The sequence below is a fragment of the Salvia splendens genome, chromosome 5, assembly GCF_004379255.2.
Source record: "Salvia splendens isolate huo1 chromosome 5, SspV2, whole genome shotgun sequence".
NCBI classification, from domain to species: domain Eukaryota; kingdom Viridiplantae; phylum Streptophyta; class Magnoliopsida; order Lamiales; family Lamiaceae; genus Salvia; species Salvia splendens.
The window spans coordinates 18845638-18869103 of NC_056036.1; the positions used below are offsets into that span (position 1 = coordinate 18845638).

Here is a 23466-nt window from a genome sequence, read left to right on the forward strand (position 1 = left end):
GGTGACAGTAAATACATCTTCTCATATTCATTATTCGCTTATCGTTCGATCGATCGTTCACTCATATATGTATCTCGTCGGTTATGTCGACGCTTCTGGTTGGTGTGTCATTTTTGAGCATGTCTGACTATAGAAACTTATTCCTTGTGTATATCCGAGTCAACTACTGCATTTCCCTACCGTCTAGTATCAAGGATTCGAAATTTGACCCAACAGTCTTACTTGGATATGAACAGATTTCAAATTGTTGCAACATTGCTAAGGATGTCTTTAGTCGGGAAGGCTCCAAAATTAACCAAGGAAACAAGAACAACAATGCAATGATTGAGTTTCATTGGACTCAACCCGTCCATTCTGAGAATTAAATGGTTTAGAGGTATCAAATAAAACCCATAGAGCTTTGAGAATTTACTTCTGATGAGAGCTTTGAAAAACATGAGATAGGTCATGGAAACATGATGAAACTGCAAAATTCTCAAATTCCATAGCCGACTGCTAGATCACAATTTGTAAAATTCCGGACAGCAATGAAGGATATCGTTCAAACATGTCAAGGCCTAAAATAATCAGTCGCGGCAGGATTTAGAAATATGGACAAATGTCATGAAGTAGTACAAATGATGGTTCAACAACATCATGTTATTGGAAAAGATGAAATCACATCAATATGTTCACGTGTTTGTTAAAGACAACTCAAAGTGAATGGAACTTTTCAGAAATTTAACACGATCAACCCGTTAAGGAAGAAGAGAACAGGATAGCCTTAACTTGGTGTTGCAGAAAGAAAAATAATTGAGTATGAAACAATATATGTAGTGAAACCGAGCTAAAAAGAATTTCACTTCTGCAAGTAAGAACTTGTCACATACATGGTTACAAAATAAAGAGGTGAACCAGTAGTCCAAGAATATTATTCCATTCTTTGAAGAAAACATGTCTGGAGGTGTGATCATACTGAAGGTCATAAGCAAACAACCTTAGGAATGAAGTTCAATGACGGAAGTTCATAAGGTCAAAATATTGTCCTTATGAATGATGAATCAAAGGAGACTACTCAATCAAGCTATCCAACGTTACAAGGGCAAACACAAACTTTCGAGACAAGTGAGTCATGACTCGATATAGGGAAAAAAAATAATGGACATTACTTGCAAATTGGGATTCAACCAAGGTGTTTAAATAGGCAAGGTCTCACGTTTATTCAAAACGTCCCGAAAGGAACTTAGAATCCAAGTAAGTACTGTTGAAAGTAAAACGTTCATTCTAGCAACGAGGGTCGTACTCCCTCGCACATTTTCGCGAGCCTGAACATGGTAACATCGTTCTATGAAATAGTGGATTCCGAGTTGAGATTCATCGTATCGTCGAAATTAATAACTATTTTTTATGGTCACATCTTCAAAGTCTTCTTGCCATGCCACGTAGTTTTCGAAATGCATTGTCATTGCACACGTGGTCTTAAAGTGTCGTAAACGTCGTCGTACTTGTGTCGCATCGCCACTTTGGCATGGTATGCAAGACTACATAGTTTTATTAGATCTTAGGTATGATCTCGCCATTGTGAGGATATACCAAAGTTCGAAATATATATTTTCGTTGGTTTTATCACTCAGGAAAGTGATATTGCAGTTGTCAACTTACAACTAAGTTCTAGCACGTTCAGTCTGGCCTACCTCTTAGGCACTCTATAATTTCAAGCATAGCTTGAAGTCTCGTACTTCAACGTATATTTGATCATTACCCAACTCAAGCTTCATATGACTCCTACGTTCGCAACAAAGTTTAAAAGTTCCACATTTCACTTTAATAGTGGTTCTATACAATACCTCGTAATTCATCGGTCATGAATTTTCACCACATATACGTCATCCATATATTGCACAATCACCACATTTATTCGTATAAGTCATTTGGTGTTCCATAGCATAACAAACATCATACATTAATATATGTGAATAGCAACACTCAGTCAATCAATCATCCATGGAATCGCATTTCATAAATCATCATGCTCATCTGTATCACAAACACAACTCGCAACTACACGCGTATCACTCACAGTTTCGTGGTCATGAAATTTCAACCGCCTAGGCATAAAATTTTGTCGTTCATGGAAGCAACATGTATTTTCTTCAAGTAAATTTTGCAGTTTCGTGGACGTAATAGCAAATCTCAACATCAACAAATACAAGTTCACAATCATACTTCAATATCCAGCACATTCAATGCCATCATGCCTCACTGTTAAACAAAAGCAATTGTATAATCTCATAGTGTCTCCCGGTTCATATCTTCACAACATTTTCCAAAAGCCATAGTATTTACTTATTTCCCACATGTGTTGTTTCATAGTATAATCAAGTAATCACACTTATACTTCACGTTTCACAATTCATGTAATATCAATCATTTAGAATTTCATCTATCCAAACTCATAGAAGTCCAATCACATATTCGCCGATTTTCCCTATCAGGATGTGCACAACAATATTCATCATTTTTGGCATAGTCGTATTAAGCAATTTCATATCCATGTATTTTCATCATCCCACACTTCCCAGCAACATTTTCAAAGACGTCATATTAGCTTCGATTCCCATAGAAATATCTTCATTCTCACAAGAGTAATATTCCCATCCAATTTACAACATTTCACAGTTTCAGATCAACATTAATCAAGATACTTATTACCTCATTCTTCGTGGTTGGGCGGGGACGAGTCGTGGTGTTGAGCCTTCGACGATTATCAACTAGTCAATTTACACATGAATAGATTTTGACTCAACAAGACTCTTGGGTCCAGAGCGGAAAGAACTGAGGCTCTGATACCAAACTGTCACGACCGCCCTTCTAGGGTATAATAAATGCGGCGATCGCGACTTAAACGGACTTAAATATAACAAGAAAAATAGGCTAGGGTTTCATCAAGGAGGTTTGACCGACATACTAAATGAACAATTAAGTATGAAACAAGAAGGGGACTCGGGTTTAAATAATGACTTGGACCGGCAAATTAATACTCAAAGGAAACGATTACGAGTTTGACATTATCCAACAGAATCACAAGAAAACAATAACCGGACAAATTTAAGTTCGGCCCAACAACTAATAAGTAAAAAAATATCGCAGCAGAAAACGACCAAGAGAAGGAGTGACGTCATGTGTGAAGACCCAACGACACCCATAATTCAAAGATAAACATTTAATTCTTCAAGTTACTTGCTCAACACCACCAACCTCTCGCCGCCGCTCAACCTGCACGTAAGAAAAACACATGCAGGACTGAGTACTATAAAGATACTCAGTGGACTTATGCCGAAAATATTTTCATAAAAATTATTATTTATCTATCATGTCATACGTAAGTAACCATCGGGGTTTAGCTTTAGAAAGGCCCGAGGCACTCAAAATCATTTCCCATTGTAAAAAGTCGACTGATCAGTCATTTTTCCATAGACGTTGGCCATATCCGCACATACATGACAAGGAATGCGGCCGCAAACCAGGTCACTAGACCGGCCAACCCGTACGCTGACACACGGTCTACCATTGGTGTACACTAATCTAAGTAGAGTTTGCGGCTCTACGAGGACCCGAATTCGATTTAAATAATAGTGGCAAAAGCCACATCAGATAGGCACATTAAAACCAAACAAGGCATGATAAACACAATTTCATTCTCATCGGTAAAATACTTAGGACATCGTCCTTATTAAAAAGAAAGCCCACCTCGACTGCTTAGATTTCAAGTATTTCCTTTCCCTTGTTGTCACGCTGAGAGCGCGAGTTATCACCTTTACATTATGTGAATCACAATCAGTCTCAAATACCGACTCAAAATCATGCATGTCCCCAACGTTTTCCTTTTTCCCCATCTTTGAATAATACATCACGTCATCACATATATAAATCATGTGTATCACTTATAACAACATAGTTGTTTTTATAAAGATAGAAATCTGGCAACACTGCGCAACCATTTTATAAAAATTACTACAAACTCACCCGACTTCCGTTGGGGCTAAAGTTTTACCACAAAGCAGTAGACTCATCAAATAACTTTCAGTTAAAAATTCATTCCAAAATAACCTTTTTAGGTCGGTCAAATCGAAAACGTAACCTACTGGTCGAGAAGACATTTTCCGGCAGAATTGCGTAGTCAATCTTCAAAAATTCACCAAAATTTCATCTTTTGTCCAAATGAGTTGAAATTTACACAAAACATAGAAGACATCATGAAGTTTACTAAGAAAAAAGAATCGAATAAAAAGGAGTTCATTTGGTCGGTCAAAAACGTGTCGGAATCTACTGTCCGAATCCATAGTTTTTAATGCTTAAAAATTCGAATTAGGGTTTTATCCCCATTCATTCAAACACAACCTTTTCATGGTTTTAACACACAAACATGCTTAAAAAGTCCTCACACTCATGTTTTCATATAATCATATATCATTCACCAATGATTCATTAAATCTTCATACAATTTCATTCAAAACGCATACACACATACAAATACAAATTCCCACCGATTAAACCCTTAGATTTGAATCCCCTACACTCACTATATGCATGAGGGAGTCAAAGAGAGTTTAGATGGAGAGGAATGAAGAATAGAGATTTGATTGTACCTTTCTTGAACGAAACAATCGGTAGAAACAAATATAACTCTTGATTCTTCAACAAACTCTTGGCAAATCGAAATGATCTTGAGTAGAGTAGAAGAACAAGTGTGGGAGGAGTGGAGAAGAGAGAATGGCGTGTGAGAGAGAGTGTGTAGGCGTGTGGTTTGTGGTGGTTAGGGTTAGGGATTTAGTTAGTCTCTATTTATAGAGTTGAAAATAAAATATCCCACAATTAATTGAAGATTTGGGAGAATAATCAAATAAAGATTTGAGAGATTTGGGGGGATGATTGGCGTGAATTTGAGGGAGAAATAAGGAGGATTTTCGAAAATCATGGGCTATTTAATTAGCCTATGATTAAATTTGTATTTCACAGAGCAGAATAAGATAATACAGAGTAGAATAAAAATCCTCCCAAATTATATGGTAGTAGGCGTGTGATTTACTTCTCCCACAAGGAAAATAATTTCCAAATCTTTAATAAATTAAGGTAAGGAAAGATTTGCTAGGATATTCCAATTAAATCATAGAAAGAAATAACTAAGCGATCAAAATGAATAATGAATAAATTCCCTTCTCCCAAAAATTGGGAGATTTCGAAATATCCCGTAGAAGAATAATAGGGGTCGATTTTTATCATGAAGAAATAAGATAATTAGGCTTTGGATTTAATTTGGATAATTATCCCAAAAAAATAATTAAATCCAAGAAAAAGAATTCCTCTCCAATAATTAATAGTGGTCGAAATTTTCTCCAAGGGCAAGGTAATTATTTATGATCCTAATTAAATCTCACTCCCCTTAAAATATAATTTACCGCAATATATATTTCATTCCACATCAATTAATTTAAGCCACGTCATAAAAACAACGAAATTGACTCGGTCAAATCAAAATTAGGTTACCAAAGCAACCACATAACAAATCGTCATTTAATTCGTGACAATAAAAGAAAAATAAATGCAATCGTCTTATGGTTCGAAAAGTGGGGCGTCACAATACATCTACTAGTACTAGATAAGCTTTGATTTTGTATTGAAATCACGGTGGATGCAACTTCTTTAGATGATCTCAATCTTGTTAGTAATAATTTGTAGCCTTGTTCATACCATCGGGCCTGATGAGGGTGTTAACCTTCTTGGTTTGAATGTTGTACTGCACGTTTTCTTGGTGTCATTCTTGATCTTCTTCTTGTCGACAATGAAAACTAAGGTATTGTTGTCCTCGGGGTGCTTAAGAATCTGGTAGTGATCAATCAAGGTTGCCGCGAGAGGCAGCTCTGGTCCGAGGGTATTTAGGGTTTCTTTCCTTCGTCAGTGTTTTAGGTTAGTAGAAAGTAACATCTTCTTGACCCTCCTGTTGAAGATACCAGGGCCTTAGCAGCCTTATTCGAAGCATCGACCAACCTCTGCTACCTGTGGAGGGGCCGGGAGTGGAGTTCTGGGGTTTTTTGGCTGAAAGGTTTGAGAAAAAAGGTAGAACGATGATGATTCTAAATCTGAGTTCAAAGAAATTGAGGATTGGAACTTGCTATTTAAGGGTATTTTGGCTGGAGGGTTTGATATGTCTTCCCATCCAAATGATACTTTCTTAAGAAGGATAACACACGATCAAGGCACTCAATTGGAAGTATAATTGGCAGGAAGAGGTGGGGTTGCCGGTGGTACGAATTGATACGCAACAATGGTCTGATAGGCAACAAATTGAATAGCTCACAAAGAGAGAGAGATTTGATAATGATTAGTACCCGTAAAATGGAAATTTTGGCACTGAATTTCTGATTTGCTTGTTCATTTGAGGTTGGGGAAGAGTATATGGTGGAAGTTGAAGATTCATGCATGGATACGAGAGAGAAACTTCTTCTTTTCGGTAAATAAATCGAGGCAGAAATGATATCCGGCCAAATTTGTGAGCTTAATATCGATGTATTTTGATAGAAATCTACGGCCTCGGATGGGCTATAGAGAAAAAAACACAAGATGAAAATGATAGGTTAATTATGATACCAAGCGCTTAAAAATAAGTAGACATTATTTTTATTCTGCATTTTAATTTGAATGAACTATATAAATGGTACCTAATCTTTCACTTTCGCACATAAATGCTACCTGATCTATATTTTATATCGTTTTTGGTACCTGGTGTGATTTTCACCTCAAAATGCACTCTAAACAAATACATTTTCCCATTTATGCTATAGAAGATATTTTGGACGTACACAAAACTAGTATCAAAAGTGATATTATAATATGTTCTCTCATTCTCCTCACTATTATTATTAATCAATATTAATATTATTATTTTGAAGTTATAAATTAATAATTAATTTATTTTTTAATATTATTCAAATATACTTATTTATAATTGTAGTTATAATTATATTTAATTATTATAATAATATTATTGTTATAATACTAAACAATAGTAGTAATAAATAAATAATTATAGTTTAATTACTTAAATTATGAATCATATAATATTATATAATTATAATAATAATTATTATTTCATGTTAAATTAATAACTAATCAATATAGTCTTAATAAAAATTTAAAATTGTGAATTGTATTCATAAAGATATAAAGAGTTAAATTTTTTAGTTAGGTGTTTCAATCCTAAAATGAGTATAAAATAATTTAATAAAAAATATTCTATTGATTTAGTTACTTTAAATAACTAATTTAATTAGGTGTTTTATTCTTGATTTATATTATAAATGCATTTATATGTATGTTTAAACACTAAAAAAAAGAAGAAAAAGAAGAGAAAAGAAAAAGAGAAAACATAAACTAAAGGGAAAAAAGAAAGAAGAAAGGAAGATAAAATACTAAAAAGAAAAAAGAAAATGAATAAAAAGAAAGAAGAAGAAACTAAAGAAGAAAAAAAGAAATAAGAATTGAAGAAAACAAAATTACATGTTTGGTGCTCTTATTTAATTGAAATTTCTAAAAATATCTTTTATATTAAAAAAAATCACATGTTTGGTACCCAGAGTTATTTTTGTCATGAATACCAAAAACAATATAAAATAAAGATTATGTATCATTTATGTGCGAAAGTGAAAGATTATGTACAATATATGCGGTTCACTTTTTAATTTTATGTTTTCATACGTTGTTGCTTTTGAATTATATTTTAAACTAATAATTTCATAGTCATATTTCAAATAATTATACAATAAGATTAATCTTTTGACAAATTTTTTCTTCCATCAATATTAATTTTTTAATACTCCAAGTTTTAGGCTATTCATAAATATATTTTCTTACAGAACCTCAAAACCAAAATACTCCAAAAATTGATAATCAATCCTCTTTATCTATCGACAGTCACCACAACTTCTTCTTCTTCCTGCTCCTCCTCACTCTCTTCTCTAAAAATGTCGCGGGGAACAGATAAGCTGGTTCGGAGCATCCAGAGATTCATGGACTCGCAGTACAAGAACTTGTCACGTCGCTACGGCCACCAATTCATGGACATCCTCGAATTCCCCGTCAAAGTTGTCCTCGCCCCCTTCACTCTCCCCTTCGACATCGCCGGCTCCGCCCCCCGCGGCTTCGGCGTCCCCGAGTTCATCTCCAAGCTCTCCTACTCCGCCATTTTTGTATGCCGCCCCTCTTCCCTTCAATTTGAATGAACCTTATCTTAATTTTGGGTTATTTACTTACTCAACATTTGGATAAAAGAGAAGATTTTCAGCTTGTTACGTTTATTGCTCTGATGAATTCCAGTTGGTTTCAGGCAATTGCTACTCTTGGGACTTATGATATTGCAATCGAACTGGGAAAGAAGGTTTTATGTCAGAGGTTGCCTTTTTAGCTCACTCGATAACTCTATTGATTTTAATTTTGCTTAAGAAGGTTTCTAGCATTTTACTAGAAGTATATCCTTAGCTGTTACTCCCTCCATCCCGGCTAATATGACACATTTCTTAGTCGGCACATAATTTTAGGAAGTGTTGGTTAATGTGTTTAATTGGAGAGCGAAATGTAGATGCGAGTATTAAATGGAGAGAGAACTAGAGTTGATACTTTAATTGGAAAGCGAAAATGTGGTTGAGTGTATAAATCTTAGTTGGGAGGGAGGGAGCACTATAATTCTTTGATGTTACTAGTAGATGTGTTTTTGTACATCTATCTATGCTTGTTTCACACTCACACTTCACAATCACCTCATCCATTCAATGTATCACCTCTCTAGTAGTAGTGTAGTACAAAACATGTGTATCTGCTTTTGTTTTCAAATGTCTCAAACTCACAGCTTCCATGTCAATGAGATTCAACTTTAGGGAAAAACCACTAATACTTGTTCATATACTACATGTCAACTCGGTGTCTTATAGCTAACTACACAAATTGATGAAAAACAAACCCTCAATCTTTGAATTGCAGGAACTGTCGAACTTGCTGTGGTTGGCAGGCTATGCAGTGCACCATGTGCAGAGGCTCTGGAAGGGTGCAATACCAAGTAAAAAATTATACTTTGAGAAGGTAGCCCAATGCTTAAAAAGTTACTTAGCACAATGAAGCTGAAAACAATAAAGCATGCAGATTATAAGATTCTTTACCCGTTTTGTGTTGGTCATGGCACTGGAAATTTTGTATTCGAACAGTCAGTTTCATCAAACATTTTCATATTTCAGTTGCCTTGTATATCCATGTTTCCGTCTCTTTGATTGTCACTTAATTATATCATGATGAGTTCTTGTGCTCTGCCATATATAGTACTCCCTCGGTTCCATTAGAGTTGGAGCATTTCTTTTGGGCACGGAGATTAAGAAATACATATTTAAAAAGTTAAGTGGAGTGAGATTGAGAATTAAGTAGAGGAGAAAGTAAAGTAGGAGAGTGTGAAGTAAGAGAGATAAGTGTGTTGACTTTTACCAAAAGAGGAAATGTGCCAACTCTAATGGAACATCTCAAAAAGGAATATGCTTCAACACTAATGGAACAGAGGGAGTAGTAATTAGTAAATAGTAATAGTACGTAAAGTACAACTTGATGTTGAGCCATCACACAGATATAGAATTCAAAAGTTTTAATCAACTACTAGTCTTTGGTGATTCTCTCCATGCACTTGATTTCTTGTGTCAATTTTGCATATCACTTTGTTAGCAGACACTTCAGTACTCTGTTATTGATAACTTTTGTAGTGGTGAGAAGGCAACAGCTGAAAATATTGCTGATGCAGTAGCTGATAACCGAGCTGAGTTGGTTCACCTTCCTTCGAGTCTCAACCACTTACCCTTGCCATCTAAAGAATGTCCAGATTGTAATGGAACGGTATGACCTACAATTATATATATTGCAACTTTGCTCGTGAGTTTTTTCTTACTGTATCCTTTGAGACTGTAGGGAACTCTTTTAGTTTTATATATGATCATATATTTAATAGTATCATATCTTTGAGCAGTTATAAGATGATAAAATAATACATCTCGTTTAGGTTCTTGCACCTATACACGTCCTTGGGCCTTAACTTTACAAGCTTTAGAAGGCTTTTATCGTTGGTGTTTATCATTTTTTCGGTCCCAAATCTTTATTTGCAGGGGGTCATGAAATGTCCCGAATGCAAAGGCAAGTCACCAATTAGGATATCTGCAGATGATGTAAGATTCACTGCCATTGCGTTCTCATTCATGGATATATTTAATGATTTTGTGTTAGTTTAAATTTTAGTCACCTGCACATGGTATTGCTGATATATTTGTTGCTTCAGCTCATAGCTTTCTTTGTCATGTTATTCCACTTCCGACTTTTTCAGATAATGGAAACCCCGTGGAAAGCTTATAGCATCATGCGTAAGATGGATTATCCTTACGAGGTTAGTGCTATTTAGTTTTCTTTTTCCTCATTAGATGAATCCAGTGCCTCTTTTTATTGTTTCTGGTCTTCTCACAGTCTAGATATAAACTTTGAGTTGTTGTGTTTGAAGAAAATGGAAGTTAGCCCTTGTGGTACATATTCCATGAAATGCATACAAATTATAGTAAGGCAGGTGCTTTTCAGAATCTAACTTTACTACTCAAATTGAGCATATATTCCAATGGAAGTGTTCAAAAATCTAAAAGCCCAAAAGAAATTATTATAAAATAAGAAAAAATAGAACTAATCCCTAGCATCAGAAATCATGTAACCTGTCAATTCATTATGTTCTTCATGCGGTGTACTTTGTTGTTATACTTATGACAGCGGAACCATGTTCTTGGAAGAAAGAAGTTGGGAATTTGTGGACTTTTTTTGATTAAATCTTTTACATATAGTCAAGATAGAAGTTGGGATTTTGTGATTTTTCTTGATTTAATCTTTTGCATATGGTCCTTGCCACATAAGTTCTGGAGAGTCATCATGTAGATGGGTAAAACATGAGAGCTGTAAATCAGAAGTTTGATCCTTGGGATATATTTATGGATCCTCAACTAACCTTGCCACCCCCTTAACAACGCACACAGCCGTTCCTGTCCATGATATGCATGCCGCACTGTAATTAAAGAAGTAACCTTAGTTGAACATGAAGCTTTGCTTAGATTCTACATATTGCCAGCTGGCTTACCTTTTTTGTTTACTTGTGCAGCATATAATTCATAGTATGAAGGACCCAAGCATTGGTGCATTCTGGTTGATAACTTTGCCTCAGATTGTTGGAGGTTTCGAATATGATGAAGATGTCAAGCAGAAAATCTGGTGGGAATACAAGGTACCAGTTTCCTTTTTTGTTAAAACTTTGTTTAAATCGGTTGATAGTGCTCAAAAGGTTAGAAAGCATGTGAATATTCTCGAGCTCCTCAAATTTTCCAAACAAATATTTATTGGTTTTTCTTCTTACCCATCAAACTCCATGAGAAAGACTACTCTTACGCATTGATAAAATAAGATCGACATTCAGGTCCCTGCAAGAGACCTTCTCATCTCATAATCATTATCTTACTTGGGTCTTAGACTTTGAGCAGCCTTGGTATGGACATATGCAGCCTGCCTCCTCCTGTCTCCTTGTGTATGTTAGAATTTGTTGGTTTTGCCTTGAAGATATAACACAAACTGCTATCATACTCAGCTTCGACTTCAAATTGTTATGATGATCATTTTGGCTATGAGCTGTGGGATTTGGTCTTTCTGATTTGTTCTGTATATTTTTGTTTTGTGATAATTTATGTCATGGTTTAGGAATCTAGGTGGTATGACCAGCTCCGAGATGAAGTAACCAAACGGAAGCCTGGGTGGGAATATTTGCAGGAGGTAGGAAAATTTTCTACCTAGTCCACGACAACCTAGGAAAGTTGGTAGGCATTTTAGTTACCTTGCTAACTGTCTCAGCTTTGCAGGCATTAATCTCAATTGATCCCATCCGTGCCAAGGATGATCCTGTCATTGTGAGAAACATTCCATACTACAAGGCCAAGAAAGCTCTGGAGACAGAAGTGCTAAAGTTCAATCCACCCCCGAGACCTGACAACTGGGGGGTATGTATGTTTTTCTTGAGTTTTCTGGTCACTTCTAGTTTCAAGTATTTACTGTGGCGTCGCTAGTTTGAATCACTAACTGACTTTAAGTCCGGATCACATTGCACAAAGAATTGGAACGTATAGTGTAATTGTTGATGTCAGTTTTTCTACTGGAACTCTTCAAATGTTGCACAAATAGTGTTTTTCTTAATGGCTAAAGAGTAATTGTCTGTTGTAATTTCTAGTAGAAGCATATGACACTCGATATTCATAGCCCTTTCCCAATCCCTCTCGCTCTCTCTCATGTAAGCATGTTTGCAGGACTTGGACCTTCCACTAAATGCGTCTTCTTGGACAGATGAAGACCTGAAAGATCCGAAAAAGCTCTACGAGATGGCCGTTCTTCTTAATGCACAGAGAGAAATTGCTGACAAGATATTGGATGCACAGTGGGAAGCAAAGTGGCGTGAAGAGAAGGTATTTCGTTGATCCTATACCTCTTCATATCCATATTCGTTGAACATGACAGAACAGTTTGCTTCTTTTCATCCTTGCTGGTTGTTTTGGTTACTCATTGAAGAAGCCTACAACATTTTGGCTAATGAGAATGCTCTTCACTCAATCTGCAGATAAATGAGATGCTGAAGGAGAGGATAGAACCGTACTTGCAAAACATCGACAATAGTGTTCTTCCAAAGCCTATATTAGTGCAATCCCAGCAGAATCAAAACCAGAAGGTTTGGCCTCCCTCCCTTGTGTATTGTAGCTCGTCATTCTTCCCTCCGATCACGAGACCTGTAAACGAGCAGCTAATTTGCGTTGTTTGGTGCAGCGAAATCAGGATAGGCGATGGTGGCGGCTGTTTTGATGGGTGCTTCTCCCATTGATTAGCTTGCAAGAATGGATTTGAAATGAGTTGGCCAATTTGCTACTTCACCCCCACATTTTGTCCTAAACAATCTATATTTTGAGTTTATGTTTTTCAAATTTTGATGGCTAAATGGAAATAATTACCCCTATACTAATATTGTGAAAATCCAGTTTTGACCAAGTCCTACTAAACATTATTTTTAGTAATAAAAAAAATTCTCTTTAATTGTAAGATAGAAAAAACAGTATCATCCAAAAAAGATGGAAAAAGCACTTGAACAAAATATTGTAACTAAATGAACAAAAGGTAAGTAGTATTTGTTCAATAAATGCCATTTCAATTTTGAGACCTTAAACGAAAACAAAAATAAATGACAAACAAATCCAGACAATTAAGCTTAAAGGGTAAGATGTAGGTAATTCAAAGCCTTACAAACAGGAAAATTAACATGTATAAATAAATACATAAATCCAACAATGGAAAAACAGATTTACCCATAATACCATGCAAGCACTCAAATACGAAACATAAAACGAAATAAAACGCGAAAATATTATTCAAACGGTACTTCTAGCGCAGCTAGTAACCCTAGTGCAACCGCGGTTGTAGGGGTTGGCGGCCTCGTGCTGTTTGCAATTGTAGTAGGATTGCCCTCTCTTATCGCAGGGGACCTTGTTACGTGCAAGGGCGCCATAGCTGATGTATCCGGCCGAACCTAAGTGGCGCCTAATAGGATCATCCATCATCATTTCTTGGTCTAGGTGTTCCATCGAATTCGCCACCAGCCCCTGCCCCATGCTGTAGGAGCTCGAATGCGCTACGGTGGCTAAGGCAGCCACCGCAGCCGCTACGAATATAAGATGCAATTGCAAACTCATTATATTGCTAAAATAATTGGCCTTTCTCTTGATGCTTTTCTCTAATGGTTGTATTTTTTTCATTCTTTGTTGAGTCTGATTGAAGGGTGGGAGAAAGGCTTGGTTATATTAAGGTAAATTATGAGGAAAATAATTGTGGCTAACCGCAATTTTTGGGGTGTGAAAATGGAGCGCTAGACATAACTTTAGGTCCCATTTGTTATGCTGGTTTTACATTTTATAATTTATTATAGTAGTTAGGAAAAATAGGAATTATGGAGGAAAATATTACTATTATTAGCATGGAGTAAAACTTGAGATTTTAGGCCTTGTGGGGTTAATTCCATGAGTATTTAGAGCTCTTATTAGGTCCCAATACACAAAAAAATCCCAAAAAATCGATTTAGCCTGTTATGAAAATTTAACAGTACGAATTGCTAGTATTACACAAAAGAAAAGAAGTGATTGACTAGATTGCGTTGATTTTCAAATTTGATAAACCAAATGGATGGTGTCACCATGCACTCTTTCATTCAACAAATTCCCTATTTTTCTACAATATTTCAAACAGGCCAATGAGTACCTTTATCAAAATATAAAGCTAATTGAGCACAATAAGAGAAATTAAGTTTGGATCAAGATCGATTTCAACTGAACACAAAATTTTAAATTCTTATTGAACAATGTTTGTGTGATTCAACTAAACTCAGCCATAGCCATAATATACAAGATCCAGATGAAAAGAGAGAGTTTTGATAGCAATTAAAAACATCAAAGAGGAAGAGTCACAAATTTATCATAGAAGGTCTTATATATGTATGTTTGTGTTTACATGCCAATAATGTTATTTTTGCTTTTTTGGAAGTTTATTTATATCTATTCGATAAGGAGCCTATAAGAAAATAATTAATGTTAATATATTTTCTATTATATTTTTTATTTATTTCTTTAATACTAATAAACTTGGAATATTTTTTTAAATATTATTCGAATTATATAGTGAAATCTATAGTTTGACGTTGCTCCCAGATGTAGATGCACACCATATCAAACAAATGTAAATATTTTTGTGTTCGTCTATTTTATATTTGCGATTAGCTGTGTTTATTTTCCAACAACTGATATCAAGAGCATAAAGTTCAAGAGACAAATATAACGACGCAGATCGACAAGAAGATTGTTGTGGAGAAGTTCTATGAATTTGATTTCGAATTTTGAAATACGCCGATTGAGGATTGTCTGTACGGTAAACACCTATATCGGCCCTTAAAATCCGAAAAGATGGAACATGTCGAGTGGGAGCTCTTGGACAGACTAACTATGAATGTGATCGTTGTTGTCGTCCAAGGATGTGGCGTATCACATGACTATAACAACGTCAACGAAGGAGATGATGAAAATCTGGGAGGAGATAGTATCAAGAACCATCAATGACGAACAAGGTACATCTAATAAGACGATTGTATAAAATTTTAGAATGCAAGAGGGAAAAATAGTGCAACATCTCAACAAGTTCAATATGATTATTGTGTAATTCAACTAGGTTGTTATAAAATTTGTTGATGAAATTTGTGCAATAATATTCTATCTCCATGCTAGAAAGTTGGGCTGATATAGTGACAACTATCAGCGTTGCAAAGGTAAAACTGATGTTTGTCAAAGTAAGGGATCTGATGATGATTGGTGAAGAAATTCATCAGAAAGAATCACGATCTTCTACTTCGGGGTCAGTACAGAGAACATAACATAGAGACAAATTGGAGGAAAAACAGAAACGTGGAATCATGGATATTGGATTTTGGAGTATCATTCCATTCATGTAACAATGTTTAAATAACAGAAGACTACGAATCTGGAGATTTTGGGAAGGTATATCGCGGAAAAGAAAACGTGAAGGTAGTAACATCTAGTGGATCTGTGATAAAACTAGGAGGAGATAGTATCGCAGAGGAATTTGCTTTAATTGGGAAGCTTGATGCAGAATGTACACAATGACGTTCGACTACAACAATTGGAAGATTAACATGGAAACTATGATAGTAGCTCGAGGTAAGAAGAGGGTACGTTGTATACCACAAAATTAACTCTAAAGGCTGCATTGATTTTGCGAGTGAGGCAAATAATGTAGATTTATGGCACTGCCGTCTTGGCCACATGAGTGAGAAATTGATGAAAATAATGTGCTCAAAAGATTTAATGCCCGACCTGAAAAACTATTGAAGTTGGTCTATGCGAGTATTGCGTGTTCGAAAAATAGAAATTTGTGAGTTTTTCAAGAGGAAGCTATAAATTGAGGACACTAAAGTTGGAGTTGGACCATTGTGATCTATGAGGACACTTGAGAAGGTTTGGAGGAGAAAAAAAGCGGTAAATCTATCTTTTTCTACGCATTTTTGGTTGTGTTGCTTATATTCATTTTAGTTATGTCGAGAGAAGTAAGTTGACTGCCAAATTTGTAAAACGTATGCTCATTGTTTTTGAAGGCGATGAATTTGGTTATGAACTCTGGGATGAGCAAACAATTATTCGCAGCATGGGCCTGAAACTGAGCCGGTCTTCAGGCGGAGTGGGCCTGTTTTTTGCAGCTCTAATATACAGACACAACAAATTGTAAGCCCGATTGCAATATTAAAATCTTACTGATAGTTACCGGAGCCCATTAATCCACAATATTCCTTCAATTTAGAGGTATTGTGTTTGTGGTCACTACCTAAGTTGTGAGTGACCATTTTTAAAATTGACCCCAAAATCGTGGTTCTTATTCTTAGTCTAATTTTGACTTTGGTGTTTTTTTTCGTCTACAGTGGAATTGGATTATTCTTGTTACCACAGTTTCGCGTTGCCAACTGTGCTACAATCCATTAGTAACTTGTGATTTTTTTAGTGTATAGCATGTAGGTATTTTATTATGTTGTTAAATTTATAGATATTCTCTCTCTGTTGCATCATAAATGATTCACAATTCTTTCTAGGACGTCTCATCTAAAATAAATCATTTTTTCTGGTAAAAATAATCTATTTCCCCTCTATTATTTTATTCTTTCACTTATTTTAATTTTTCTTATATTTTATTTTCTCTCCCTCCACTTAACAGTTTAATTATCTTTTTAGTAAGTCTCATGTCAAAAAGAAGTGTTCACTTATGGCGGAACAAATGGAGTATTATATAGTCTACTTAAATATACTTTCTCTATCTTATTAGTGTTGGATTATATTCTTTTTTAGATTGTTTCATTATAGTTGAATTTTATTTTTTATTTTTGCAAAATACAATACACTTTTTTTTTCTTTATTCTCCTTATTTTTTACTTTCTCATGCTTTATTCTCGCTCTATTTAACTTATTATATGCATTTCTTAATTTCCTTACCCAAATGACGTTTTTGGATTTTCCAACAACTTATTATATGTATTTCTTAATTTCCATACCCTCCAATAAGATTGTTAGTATTAGTATTGCATTTATCGGTTTAGTAAGAGTGTTGCATTTATAATAACAAGGTCCACCATGGCCAACAAAATCATGACATGAATTTTCTTGATATTTCAGTTGAATCCCAACAAATTTTGAGATCGGAAATCTATATTACAAGAAAAAATTGAAAGAAAGAGCATTATTTGGTTTACAAAATCCGAAAAAGAATGATGTTGTTGTGTTGGTGATGTTAAAAGCAATAGAGGCCAAAATGATTGGAATTTAGGAATCCTATGGTGTGTGAAATTAACACTCCTGGCGCACGTTAGAGGCCACCGCCCGTGCCCAAAACTTGATCTGCGCCTTCATCTCATCCGGCGCTCTCTTCCCGCCCCACCGTGGCACCGGCGGAGCTCTCCTCTCAACCACATCAAACTCTTTCTCGATCGATCCCAAATCCTTCAAACCTTGCTGCACCTCTTCAACTTCCAAACAGTTTAGGCTCGCGCTTGCCTGCAAATTCAATTCACCTTCATGCTCAATTGATAAAGTAAGAAATATAAAAAAATAATTAAAATAATTATTAAAAAATAGATCAAGTCGTTTTCAAAATTAAAAAGTACACATTACTATGAGACAGACTTAAAAGGAAAAAAAATGCATAATTAAGAGAGACGTTGATACCTTATTAGAAGCAATTTGTGAAGGAGGAGGAGGAAGGCGAGTGTTGAGAGAAGCTTGTCTAATCAATTTTCCCATGGAAAATTCGACTTCATCATCATCATCATCTCGACTCTCTAAGCTCGTCGGAAGGGAGGGGGCGCGGGCCAAGCCGCTCTTCTTCTTCGACGAGCTTTTTCTATTCGAACTTCTTCTTCGTGATTCTAATTTCTTGATGGTTTCATAAGTCTCCTCGTACGATTTTTCCGACGACGACGAGCACGGATCCGACAAGCTTCGAACCATTATCGATTTCGATTTCGTCTCAAGAAGGTTGCCGAAGAACCAGCACTCCTCTAGATTGTTGGGATCCATTGCCAAAATGTAGCACAAAATGTATTTCTTGTGCTTCTTTGTGTGTATCAATATATATAGTGGCAAGAGGTGCCAAAAAGAAAAGAAAAGAAAAAGGAGAAAAAAGTGTGGCTAATTAATTTGTGTTTTGATTGAGAGAGCATGTGGATGTCAATGTCATGTTAAATTGGTGGACACAATACTATTGACTATTACTATGAGGTGTGTTTTATGCTATCAACTATGTGAGAGGTGTTTCAATCAATAAGTTTTTTTATGACAAAATAATTCAAAAGATGGCCCTCGTTTTTTTGGGATAATCTTGTTTTTGCTTTCTGAATTTGGCATTTTTTGAGATGTCAATCGAGATGGGTTTTTTTCCTAATTCAGAAAGTAAAAATTGAATCCCCCCCCCTTTAGGGTGGTAAATTTTTTATGAGCAATAACACTTTCTTGAAATATAATGTATCATTTGCCGGCTAATGTATTAGACCTGCCCAAGGTTTACCGAATCGGCGGTTAAAATCGAAACCGTAATCGCCGGTTACGGTTCTGAACTGAAACTGTGAGAATTTACCTGAACCGAAACCGTCGATTTTTGAACCATGGTTCGGTTCAGGTTCAAAAATTTTCAAACCGAAACCGTGCCGGAACCGCGAAAAACCGCCGAAAAACCGTGAAACTAAGTCGGAACCGCAAAAAATCGACGGTTTGGAACTGTGAAAAACCTTAAAAACAGCCGGTTCGAAACCGAAACCGGCGGTTTTGGAACCGGAACCGTAACCGCGAAACACCCTCGCGGTTCAGTTCCGGTTCGACAATTTCCAAAACCGGAACCGGCGGTTCCGAACTGTAACCGCCGGTTCCGGAACCGTGGGCACCTCTAATGTACATGTTATTTATTTCAAAGTAGAGAGATATATAATGCAAATTAAAGTCACTTAATCAATTGCTTGACACTAATTTTATACATGGTTTTGTGGGTTCAAATTATTACTACATTATATTTGAAGAATATATATTGGTTAGAGAGTAATACAAGTCATTGCTTAAAAATAGCAATAGTGTGAAAAGACTCGTAACAATACACTCATCATCATCTCTCTTAATCATAACCACCAATTGTAAGCATTATTTATATATTTGGATGAATTCCTATTTATTTAGTCATCCACAATTTTAATCATATTACTATTATAACATGTTCAAATTTAATTTTCAATTTGTAAATATACAGAGAGCGAGTAGGAGTGGATCAATTTTTTTTAAACAACTAGGAAATTATAATAAATTGGAAAACTTATTCTTCCAGAATTTGTGTATTCTAATAAATTTATACAACGCATAAAAATAGTAAAGATTCGCACTGGTGAGAGGTTGGTGCTTTTAATTGGAACAACTAAGGATTATGCCATGGGGAAGATTAATTAAAAAAGAATAGGTTAGTAATATATGACAGCACAGCCCATGTGCTTGTTATTACATGTGTATTGTTCAAGTTTGTGACAGCTACAAGATACGATGCATATAAATGTATATTTGGATAATAGTTGGGACAAATCCAATCCAATCCAATCCAATCCAATCCCATGTTTGTCTGACTGTAATTAAATAAAATGATGTTTTTTAACATGGGAAAAAAGAAATAAATTAACATTGAGATGAATAGTTTGTTCAGGTGGATTGCTAAATCCAGTAGTATGAATTTTGGATTTTATGTGGAATTTTGGATCCATACGGCGTTACATGTGACTTTGTTTGGTATTTGAAAGTGATAAGAGCCACATCTTATTCCCAATGTTATCACTATATATATATATATATATATATATATATATATATATAAATATTCACAATCACATGCCTCTATTTTATGTGACCAATTAATCCTACAATCTCCATCAGAGTTAATTGGAGTGATTTTTTTTCAAATATTTTATAAAGGTTGATTTAATTAGAGAAGGTCCAGATGTAAGTGCAATAATGGATGATGATTTTGATAGTTCTGGTATAGATATTTAACCTCGTATAGTAGTACAGTATTGTATCTACTTAATTGGTTGATTAGTGGATTTTATTTCTTTTATAAACAAAAAGTAGTGTTTGGTTTTTAATGAGCTGTCATACCGTCATTTAGTTTCATATAATCATCAAATCTGTGGCGTGTCATAAGTTCCAAATATATACTATTGTATACTTTATTTTATTTTTAAATCTAGATTAGAGAATAATAGATCCTAAATGAGAATACGGTTGAGAATCATGTGAGTTGAGTTATTATACGAGTCATTCCAAACAGAAATTTGTTAATGTCAAAATATAATCTATTGTTAATGTCAAAATATAATATGGATTGACACGACATAATAATAACTTATAACGGTCCGAAATTAATTTATATAACCAAAACATGATCTTACAGGATTTAAACTAGATATTGAATGATTAAATCTAAATTTCAACATGATTTCCATGAACTATATATACATATTTAAAAAATAAATGCTAAAAATTACTCTCTTCGTCCCAGTTAAGATGACACCGTCTCTTCTTTATTATTATTATTATTATTATTATTATTATTATTATTATTATTATTATTTCAAAACAAGTTTAAAAAAATGTAATTTTAGCCGGACAAATGGAGTAAATATACTACTATTAATTTTTAATGGATCACCCAAACTAACCTAATCCAATTCGAACCCAACTCAATCCAAAATTATCGATTTTCTAACATGTTGTATGTGTGTGATTGTGTCAAATATTCATGTCAGGTCAAAAATTAACTAAACTAAATAAAAATTTAGGGTGTGCAGTACCTCCTGATATAGGTAAGTTTTTGCCAAAAGAATAATTCAAATCTCAATAACATACAAATAAATATTACTAGTAAAAAACAAAAGGTCAAAAACTGTAGTAAAATTAAACATAAAAGAGAATTCCAATCACACGACACTTGGGTGCATATGCATGTGCACTTTACAGTATTCAGTATTATCCATTTTCATTTCTATTTTTTTTTCTTGAAAGGGAATTCATTTCCTTTCCATCTTATGTATCTCCAATTTTCCATTCTTAATGTGATACCTTGAATGTTTTTCTCTGTATTATTTATACTTTTTATGAGGTTTTTCTCTACAGGATTTGAAGCTAAAAACAAATCTATTTACTAAACAACACTATTTTTGAAAGAGATATTATTTTTTTTAAAAAAAAAATCTCAAACCACAAAAATGGTGAGAGAGAGTACAAGATAGTAACAATCCAATAATAATATTAATAAAAATATATAAATACAAACGACGTCACAACGACTATAGAGCTGACCAAAAAAAAAAAACGAGACATAGTTAGCTAGGTACATCCAAACTTATCTATTATGACTATTTTCATTTTAGTTATCTTCGTATATATAAAAAAAAATTAAATGTCTATTCTTAGTGGATTGTCCAACATCTTCTTCTGTTTCGCAATCGGTGGAGTTTAATTGTTTCATATCATTGTCTAAGAGGTCCTAGGCATTATTCTAATCCCATATATAATAGACATTTTGAGAAGTTCATGATCATTGTGAACTCGATGAATTAGTCTTTTTTAGCTTTTACTTCTAGTTCATGTTTAAATATGTATGTATATAATTGTATGACCATCAAATATAAATGAGTGAGCTGCACCAAAAGGTCCTGACTTTTCGCCTTGTAACATCAGAGGCCCCTAACTTTTAAAAATACCACTACAGGGATCTGACAAAACATATAATCACAAATCGTGTATATTTTGCCATTTTTCGGACGAAAATGCCCAAATGGGGTGAAGGTCAGTTTAGACCTTTTGATTGCATTAGGCTGCACCCCTATGACTGCATTTGCAGGTGCGGTCTTGTCAAGCACCTGTGTAATCATAATTCCATTTATATTTTTCAATTCTGTTTCATTATTTCTTCCCTCCATTTTCGTTTCATCTACCCCTTTCAAGTTCTACTCAAATTCTGATTTCTCTCTCAAAACAGTATACGCGATTTTACCTTCTTCGGCATCGGGCAATTTAGGGGATTTCATATCTTCGCCAGCCGTTCGGGATCTCGAATTTAGTGGATTTCATCTGGATTTTGCTGAATTTAGGGTATCAAAGAGGGTTTTAGGCGATTTCCGTTGGAATTTTATTTTGCAATTGCTGGTTGATTTTTTTTTGGTTGTATGGTTACTGTCGGGCATTTGAAAATTATTTTTGCAATTCTTGGTCGATTTGATTTTTGTATTGTCGAACTGAATTCAGGTCGTTACGCAATGTCTTCTTCTTCTTCTTCTCAATCGTTCGGCTCAAGCTTCAATTGGAATTGGCCTCGTCCAGAAATTGTGAAGTGTAATCACGATCTTGAGGTCGAGCTCGTTACATCTAGGACGGCTGCTAACCCGGGTAGACGTTACTATCGCTGCCCTATATGGAAGGTTAAAACCATGTATTTTGATCGTGTTGTCCATTAATTTTGTTGGCATAAAGATTAATCAGAAATTATTATGCAGGACGATGACTGCAAGTTTTTTCGATGGTTTGATGCGAGTCTATCCCCAAGTCAAGACAGTTATTTTCAGATAGTGAAACTTGAGCGAGACCAATTCGAAGCTGAACTTCGAAGCAAATCTCTACTCGAAGGTGTGCTGCACGAGAAATTGCGCTTGAAAACCGTGGAGTTTGAAGACTTGAACCTACAACTGGGTATGAAAACTGAAGAGTGTGACGCATTGGCGGTGAAAATTGGTCAGATGGCAACAACTCTCCGACGCTTAAAAATCACAATCTTGTTCTTATGTATTGTAATTTTTCTACTGTTATAACAATGCTATGTCGTGTTCACTCCGTGGTTCATTTCTGAAATCACAAACTGAAATCCTGATCGACTACGCTTTGCTTTGTTGCTATTCATTTATGTCTGAAAGCACGAATGAGGTTACACAACTATGACTGAAATCACAAACCATGTACACAAATGAATACTACCAAACTGAAATCACAAATGAAGTTACTCAAATATGATTGAAATCACAAACCATGTACACAAATGAATACTACCAAACTGAAATCACAAATGAAGTTACTCAAATATGATTGAAATCACAAACCATGTACACAAATGAATACTACCAAACTATCACTGAAATCACAAATGAAGTTACTCAAATATGATTGAAATCACAAAGCGACGTACGCTATCCACAAAAATACCACCACCAAATTTTTTCCACAG

The 23466-nt window shown here is 34.9% G+C and overlaps 3 protein-coding genes across 3 annotated transcripts; 1 reads left to right on the forward strand and 2 right to left on the reverse strand.

Annotated features, from left to right (window-relative positions):
* The first annotated feature begins 7903 nt into the window (after nt 1-7903).
* LOC121803129 lies at nt 7904-13081 on the forward strand. The gene is made up of 12 exons (XM_042202831.1): nt 7904-8225; nt 8363-8427; nt 9013-9111; nt 9774-9903; nt 10170-10229; nt 10385-10444; nt 11195-11317; nt 11785-11856; nt 11943-12080; nt 12384-12539; nt 12692-12799; nt 12895-13081. The coding sequence occupies exons 1-12, from the start codon at nt 8001-8003 to the stop codon at nt 12928-12930; spliced, it is 1272 nt and encodes a 423-aa protein (XP_042058765.1). The 5' UTR covers nt 7904-8000; the 3' UTR covers nt 12931-13081.
* Nucleotides 13082-13490: 409 nt separating this feature from the next.
* On the reverse strand, nt 13491-13811 carry LOC121803937 (protein RALF-like 33). Its single transcript, XM_042203510.1, has one exon. It carries the CDS (start codon nt 13809-13811, stop codon nt 13491-13493), a length of 321 nt encoding a protein of 106 aa, XP_042059444.1.
* Nucleotides 13812-17313: 3502 nt separating this feature from the next.
* Nucleotides 17314-18566, reverse strand: LOC121802706. Its single transcript, XM_042202383.1, has 2 exons — nt 17889-18566; nt 17314-17717 (listed from the first exon to the last, which is right to left on the reverse strand). The coding sequence occupies exons 1-2, from the start codon at nt 18237-18239 to the stop codon at nt 17511-17513; spliced, it is 558 nt and encodes a 185-aa protein (XP_042058317.1). The 5' UTR covers nt 18240-18566; the 3' UTR covers nt 17314-17510.
* Nucleotides 18567-23466: the final 4900 nt, after the last annotated feature.

What these genes read in the sequence shown, in the direction of transcription:
- LOC121803129 (XM_042202831.1), top strand. Translation starts at nt 8,001, where the DNA reads ATGTCGCGGGGAACAGATAAGCTGGTTCGGAGCATCCAGAGATTCATG. An exon ending in CAAAGTGGCGTGAAGAGAAG is followed by an intron (nt 12,540 to 12,691) that starts GTATTTCGTTGA and finishes CTCAATCTGCAG; the next exon opens with ATAAATGAGATGCTGAAGGA. An exon ending in AGCAGAATCAAAACCAGAAG is followed by an intron (nt 12,800 to 12,894) that starts GTTTGGCCTCCC and finishes TGTTTGGTGCAG; the next exon opens with CGAAATCAGGATAGGCGATG.
- LOC121803937 (XM_042203510.1), bottom strand. Translation starts at nt 13,811, where the DNA reads ATGAGTTTGCAATTGCATCTTATATTCGTAGCGGCTGCGGTGGCTGCC.
- LOC121802706 (XM_042202383.1), bottom strand. Translation starts at nt 18,239, where the DNA reads ATGGATCCCAACAATCTAGAGGAGTGCTGGTTCTTCGGCAACCTTCTT. An exon ending in CACAAATTGCTTCTAATAAG is followed by an intron (nt 17,718 to 17,888) that starts GTATCAACGTCT and finishes TTGAATTTGCAG; the next exon opens with GCAAGCGCGAGCCTAAACTG.